The 7,932-nt window shown below is 30.2% G+C and overlaps 1 protein-coding gene across 1 annotated transcript; it reads left to right on the top strand.

Moving 5' to 3' along the window:
• The first annotated feature begins 57 nt into the window (after window positions 1–57).
• On the top strand, window positions 58–7,337 carry LOC139491175 (protein AMN1 homolog). The gene is made up of 7 exons (XM_071278613.1): window positions 58–184; window positions 2,612–2,744; window positions 3,676–3,820; window positions 4,293–4,510; window positions 5,181–5,237; window positions 5,702–5,813; window positions 6,779–7,337. The coding sequence occupies exons 1-7, from the start codon at window positions 132–134 to the stop codon at window positions 6,856–6,858; spliced, it is 798 nt and encodes a 265-aa protein (XP_071134714.1). The 5' UTR covers window positions 58–131; the 3' UTR covers window positions 6,859–7,337.
• The last annotated feature ends 595 nt before the right edge of the window (window positions 7,338–7,932 follow it).

The raw sequence follows: 7,932 nt of genomic DNA, 5'->3' as shown, positions 1-7,932 counted from the left end.
ACCTAAAATCTAAGTATATAGGATGAAATTAAAAATACTAATGTAATCGAACAAACCTTTTTATTTCCATACTGACGAAAAGACAATTCTTTCCATTGGTCAAAAATTGCAGGTTGCTCACAATAAACAACATGGCGGCATTTACGTCTAGAGTTTATGGAAATACAACAACACTTCTTAATGCGTAAGATCATGCGATTGGCATGGTATCAGTTTGTGATAGATAAAAGACTTATTGAAGAAATATTTAAAATTGATTGAAAAAATATTTTATATTCGTTGCAACCTTTACAAATTAGTAACAAACTCGGACTATAACAAACTCTCACTATAACAAACTAGGTGTACACCTTATCGCTATTTAGGTGTCAGACCACCAATTACTCCCTCCAATTTAGAACGTATGTAAAAGAAGTCCTACTTTGACACAAAATAGTGCTTTTGATGTCATTGTTTACTTTAACTAACAAACAAATTTGCAGAAATGAAACTTTTGGTGAAAGGGAAATATATTTAGATCATTTTGAGCCAAAATTCACTTGTCTATGAGTTTACATTAAAAATTCAGGATTAATGCGCTACATAGTACACTAATTTAAGATTTCCAGAAAACCGGGAGTTATTTTGGTAGTACCTGTCTTTTCAAAATCAGAAATTTGTTACAAGACTTTAAACATTGGTTGAAAATTGGCATGTAGGAAGATGATACATGTACAATTCAGGATATACCTGGTTTCCTTGAAGTTAAACTTAAGGTAAAATATTTAGAAAGCTGTGAAAATTGCAAAATTTGGTTGAACAGATAGGGATTTTTAATTGGTGGTCTGACACCTTTAGTCCATTCCGGGAAAAACAGTCATTTATACAACTTCCTGTTTGGGTCACCGGCCGAAAAATGGAGGTCATCAGTAGTGAGCTGAGGGAGAAAAAACTTTAGAAAGTGATCATCAAGAAACTTTGATATAGTATGATCCACTTTTTTCGAAATTAAAATTGAAGTAAAAAAATATTTTGTTTGAAGTATTTACGGTAGTTTAAACAGGTCTCATTAAAAAGTATCATGCATGGTGAATTGTCTAAACAGGGTCCCAGATAGCTTCAACTGGATGAAAAAGTTGTGTAATTTTAGAACTTATCCGGAATGGAATAAATAGCGACAAGGTGTATTATTCCTTTTGAAGAAAATAGCCGAAGTCCACCAAATATACCTTTGATATCCCTATGTGTCAGCCATTAGGCATTACTGGACATCACAAAAGTTACCGAATACCATAAAATTTTGACGTTATATAATAATAATAGTAAAGTGATTGATGTACATGTATGACGTAAAAATTTCAATTGGGACATTTTTCCAAATAGCAATAAGGTGTATGGGTCTTTAACACAGCGAGAAAATCCTGTACCAAGAGACGTGCTTGTCAGTGGCCTCTAAAGTTTAAACAAAAATGTGTACCAGTGATAATCATGATAAACTCTGAAATATAATATGAGGCAGGCATAACCTGTGAAAGAGGATGAAGTCTGTATGATTTTTTTTTTTCAATTCAAGCATGTTAATAAAAGAAACGGAAATACCGTAATGTTTCCAATGTTTCTGTTGTTAGGGATTTTGGTTGTGACGTTATTTAAGTTATGACATCATATTCAATGTAATCAAAGAAACGCTGTCATCAGGTAACGTTTTTCATTTCAAACAATTATTAAAAATGAATTGGTATGATAATTTCTGTGTTATTTTGGTCTCTTGTGGACAGTTGTCTCATTGGCAATCATACCACATCTTCTTTTTTATATTGAATTCCTTCCTATATTTTACTAGACTCTGACTGATATATATATATATTTAATTCAAAGTCTCATGCAAAACAATACCGGAAAAGGGAAGTAGATTTCGGCGCAGTTGCAGGGAATTGAAAAAGTCTGAAAAAAAAGTTAACGATCTTGAGTTCATTAGTAGAATGAAAATTTAAAAAAAAAAAAATCATTTATTTTTCCTCCGTAATAGGGGACTTTGTTCCCATATTAATGAAACAAAAATCATTCAAGACTAACAAAGGCCAGAGGCTCAGGACTTGGGACAGGCACAAAAATGTGGCAGAGTTAAAATGTGTTGTGAGATCTAAACCCTCCACTATACCTAAAACAGAACACACAACAATACGCACAGTAAAACTAAGTTCAAAAGAAGTCTAAATCCGATGTCAGACTATGTAACAGTTAAAAGAAACTAAACAAAATGAATGATACATAAATTAACAAACAAAGGTCTACTAACAGTAACTGACGTGCCAGCTCCAGACCTCAATTTTTGTGTTCACTAGGTCAAAGGACATGATCATAGCAGATTGTCTTTTGATATATTGAAATTTGAGCAAACTTAATCATGTTAATGGGTTTTTCTTTTAATCATATGTCCAGCAATTATCAAACATAGCTTGATAATGCTACTTGGGGAAGAACAAGACATTTCAATATTTTTTATATCCATAATCTTATAGGTTTCAATCATTTAACTTGAATTATTAGCAGACATATGCATTGTGTCTTCATCACCAAAAACCCCAAAATAGTTCCTTACCTATATAGCTTGATATTTTTGTATTTGTAGGTGTGTAGATTCTGTTGTAAGGCACTTAAACGTGAATGAGAATGGAATTCAAGATTTACCACCAAATTTAAAAGATAAATGTCTGTATTTGATGACAAAAAGAGGATTTATCACAGATTCTAACATCAAAAAGGTATGATTGTTATCTGTTGGAAAAGAAGGACATAAAGAGGATTTGAATGAGATAAAAATCAAACACTTCGTCACTTGGATGTGTAAACAGAAACCAGTATATATATGTCAAATAAACACTGATTTTATTTCTGTTCAGTATTGGGGGCTAGATTAATAGCTGTTTGATGCTTAAATTCAATTAAATGTGTAAGATAATACATTTTAGTAGTATAAATCAAACAATCCAATTGCTACTAGATACATTCGTACCAACACAAATAAACAATGCAGATATGTGACATTTACAAAATATATTAAAATGTTAAACAACATGCCTCCCCTTTAGCATAAAAATTAAAAAAAAATATATTCTAATTGCAATATGCCACCGATGGACTTGTCAAGAAATGTTGCAAAGGTTCATTTATTTGCAGGAAGCATTGAATTATAGAGGATCACTGTTTTAAGGTTGCTGTTCCCACCTTACATGAGGGTCTTGATTAGGGGTTCTTCAATTCTTCATCCTTTATTTTCAGACTATTTTTACTTTTAAATTACTGGTACCCTTTATTCATTTTGACCTTTATTTTGTTTGCTCTTTTTTTTTTTGCGTTTTACCCCATAATTCTCTATTGTTTTAACCCAATTCAGACTCTAATATCAACTATCAGTATGCACTTGACTGTCAAACAGGAGATCACAAGTCCAGGTAACCACATACCAAGTCAAGATAAACAAATATTTACATGATGTAATTAAAAACCAGAATTTAAGGGTTAATTAAAAAAAAAATCTTTTCTCAAATTATTGTGATTCTTACATTTGTCATAGAATTATACAGAGCAGTTCTTTTTTTAAGTCCAGTATCATCAATTAATGGAGATAATGGTGTATGCCATATATGTCAATCATCTTGTATGGTATACAAATTGTCTTTTCATTTTTTTCAGTTTTTACATGACAAGATATCAGTGTTAGATTTGAGTGAGTGTACAATATCAGATGTAGGGTTAGGACACATCAGTAAATGCTTTAACTTGAGAAAAATTGATATCAACTCTGCCAAAGAATCAAGGACAGAAATATCTTCAGAAGGTATAAGTTTACGCTAGGAATTATTGTGGTAAATGAATTGGCTGATGGAATGGATTTTTCTGATGTCCATGAAATTATTTGTCTATATGTTTATTTTGCTTTGCTTAAAGTATACAAACCTTTTTTGAATGTTAAAAAGTTAAGATTTTAAATATTTAAACTGAATCAATTTTTTTTCTCAATAAGTTTGAATTAGCAAGTTTTTAAGGCAAAACGTGCTTGCAAGTTTTATTTTGGCATTCTACAGCTAAATGATCACAGATCTGACCATCCTTCATGATTCTAATTAAACTTGAGCAAATGCTCAAGACTTTATCTAAATTGTGAAATAAGCAACTCTAATCCCATCACCAAAAAATCAAATGTTACTGCAGTTGACTAAGGCTTAATAGCTGTAGTATGTATCCCATCCAAAAAAGTTGTCACATAATTCCTGAATTAAAATTTGAATACAATAACTTTTCTTTTGAAGGAATAAAGAAGTTACTGTCTGCATGTCCACATTTACAGACAGTTTATCTCAGAAGATGTTTAAACCTCACAGATGATGCTATTATATCTCTCTCACAACATTGCAATCAACTACGCTATTTAAACATTGGAGGATGTCGTCTCATCACAGACAAAGCAATGGAAGCACTAGGACAGAATTCAAAATTCTTGAGAAGTATAAATTTTTCTAAAACAAAGGTACAATCACACAAAACCTATTAATTCAAGTATGAATTTGAAAATCAAAATTTCATGTTTAGTTACAAATAGAAGCTAATATGTAAAGTGATGTAAATGGGAGATAATCAAACATGATTTCCTACTTTTAGATGAAAATAGGTGAGAGGTAAAAGACAATGAGACAACACAGCAATGTCAAAAAATAACATCTAGAGCTCACCATACTGTCTTAAAAATTTGAATAATACATGCAATCGTTTAAAACATGCAGTCTGCAAATGATTATATTTATACAAATAAACCGTTTGAAAATACGTTTTTATTTGACTTGTGAAAGAATAAACAATGATAAAATTAGAAAGAATGACAATGTTATTCTACATTTTATAATTTTATGTTTCTCTGTATCAATTTTTAAAAGTGTTCAACAAATGTTTTGATTGGTTAAAATAAACAGGTTAAACCATGGAAATTCAACTTATGACCCAAAGTTGTTCTCATTTTGGGGTATGAACAATGAAATCTTTATTTATCCCACAGTACTATATCAAACAGTGAATTGTTATTGACTTCTTGTCTTTGAAAAGTGTTCAATTCAGTCTTATACTACCTATATTGATATTCCTTCAATAACATTTTGTTTTTTTGTCTTTTAAAGTGAATATTTTCATATAATATGTATTGATAGGTTACAACAGAAGGAGTGGTCAGTTTAGTGATGGGAAACTGTGGTAAAAGTCTCAAGGTTGGTATGATTGATGGGCGATTTAATGTCCAGCAGCAAATATTAAATGCATATCATTTTAATATTCAGGACATTTAGTCATATATGAAGGTTTTTACTAAGGTTAAAATCAACAGGAAACCTGGACCTTGAGATAATACCTGGTGCAATAATATTTTCTCACATGAAAAAAATGGGATTTATACAAGGGAGATAATTTGTAGGGACTACAAGAATCAATATTAATGAAATAAAGACAGAATAAAACTCTCATTCTAACTATTTTAGTGTATAGAGATATGAAGCTTATATTATATCCACATGCATTAAAAGAGAATGATATAAAGAATGAACAAAAGAGTTTTATACTAAATTACAGAATATTATTAGATACGTTACAGTTTTAAGTCTTTTCCTAATTTCCATATAGACTAGAAACTGAATGTTAAACTGAACAATGTCATATGGTTGTTTATCTTTTACAGGAAATCCATATGGATGGTTGCCATGAGTTAACAGATGAAGCCGTTGAAGCAGCTTTACAATTCTGTCCAAATCTTACCATTCTTTTGTTCCATGGTTGTCCAAAAATAACAGGTCAGTAACTGACAAACTAGTCTTTTTTTAGCTTCAGTTCTGTAATCGATCAAATATATTTAAAGTTTCTTGTTAGTCTGCTAATTAGACATTGAAAATTTCATAGACATCAAAAAAATAATTGTTAAAAAACTATTTATTTGAAACATTTGAAAGTGTGAATAGAGAGAAATTGTTTAACATCACATTGCTTTGCTATTTTTATAGGTTTAAATATGAAAACGTTGTTAAGTACACTTAATATTTGAAAGGTAATAGATACACCAAATATTTGCAATGTGTTGTAAAATTTTGGATAATGTCAATGTCTAGAGGTTTTTGCTGGAAATGTTAGTCATTTTGTTTAGAAAGGTTATGTATCAAAATTTGGTTTTCAGACAACCCTAAAAAAAAATTCTCATAGTTTTTGTTTAAAAAACAATAAATGAAAGCTCATTGAATTATCATCCCTAAAATGCTACATGTTTTTTAATGCTTATCGCAAAAAAATGGTAACACATGCATCAAGAATATATGATATTATTGGGCCTTTTTTTTTAAATCCATTACATCAAGGTTATGATTTGATTTAGAATCATAAACACCAGTGTGACGTCTAGTTCATATAAATCAACCTCTGCTTAAAATAATTGTCTTTTTATTTCCTTATTCTATTGATCTTTATAAAAAAAAATAATATGAGCCCTGAATAGTGGCAAATCCAGAAATTTTCATTTTCACTGACTGCCTAAGAGGAAGCACACTACAGTAGTGCTTCAGTGATTCCCTATATAAGCAACCAAATTTTCATAAAAAATGCAGGGGTCCAGGCCTCCTGTGATCCCCCCACCCCTCCCCCTAAATTTGCCTCTGCTGACTGTTTTGAATTTATTTCATTATGATTTTATAGCATTGGCTATTTTCACAATATGTGTCATTGTTTCTCATTTAAAATTTATCAAAATATGTTTCATTTTTGTTTGCAGATAAATCAAGAGAGGCATTAGAACAGAAGTCAATGGAAGGAGGAACTCCTATGAAACAAGTTACATGGACTATTTATTGAATCTTTAATTTCTCCTTGTTTTCAAGGGGAGATAATTGTTCTGTACTAAAATATTCATTTTCAAGTTAATGTAAATTCAGAAATTATTGCGATGTTTTTATAATTGCGAAAAATTTGACTGGGTTATGATCGCAATACATGTAATTTAAACTCGCATTTTGATTTATTTTTTAAAATAAATTTAATAGGATTTTTCTCAATATCTCAAAAATTAAAATGGCATTTTAGTCTAAAATGACAAAATCGCAATAATAAATGCAGGCAATAATTTCTGAATTTACAGTATATTGATTGTTGCATGTTTCATATTAATTATTATCTTCAGAACTCAATAAGTTAAAAACAAGTTTGTACATAGGGGTCATTATTTGAAGATTTGGATTTAACTGTTTATATCATGTTGAGGATTGTTTAAGTCATTTAGAATAACTGATGGCTCAGGGTTCAATTTCAATTCCTATTTATTACTGGGTTTTTTTGTTATTTTTTGTTTTATATATTGTTTATTGTAAATATTGATATGTACAAATTAATAATTTGTTGAAAAGTACATCATCCCATTGTAAATATTGAAATGTATAAAAATAATTATATGTTAAGTTATAGTTATTGACCAAGCAAGTCGGTATATGACATTTAATCTGCACAGCACGAGATGATCCAATAACCCGAACGACGTAGGAGTTCGGGTTATTGGGTCATCTCGTGCTGTGCAGATTAAATTACATATACCGACTTGATTGGCCAATAACTGTTTTAACACATGACGCAATCAATTTACGTGAACGTTTTAGAAATGTGGACGTAATTCCGCAATCCACTGATCCTAGGAAAGTTTCTTGTAGGGGAAATACGACTGTGGTAAGTTTAAAATTAATAAAAAAATTATATTTAGACTCATTCTAAAATTGCGATTTAATGGTATATTTATTTTTATCGTTTCCGTTAAATTTATTCCCAATTTTTATTTAATTGGTGACGATTAAGACTTTGACAAATTGTGTACTTTCAAATTGGTGTATGAAAAGAAAAATAACTGCAAGGGTTATTGAGTTTAAATTAGATTAATTGCTT

The sequence above is a fragment of the Mytilus edulis genome, chromosome 10, assembly GCF_963676685.1.
Source record: "Mytilus edulis chromosome 10, xbMytEdul2.2, whole genome shotgun sequence".
Lineage (NCBI taxonomy): Eukaryota > Metazoa > Mollusca > Bivalvia > Mytilida > Mytilidae > Mytilus > Mytilus edulis.
Note: the sequence above shows the minus strand (reverse complement) of the source record. Positions and strands in the feature narration are given on the sequence as shown.

Coding starts and splice junctions, on each gene's coding strand:
- LOC139491175 (XM_071278613.1), top strand. CDS start 132: ATGGCGGCATTTACGTCTAGAGTTTATGGAAATACAACAACACTTCTT. Junction 2,745..3,675: donor CAGATTCTAACATCAAAAAG/GTATGATTGTTA, acceptor CATTTTTTTCAG/TTTTTACATGACAAGATATC. Junction 3,821..4,292: donor GACAGAAATATCTTCAGAAG/GTATAAGTTTAC, acceptor TTTCTTTTGAAG/GAATAAAGAAGTTACTGTCT.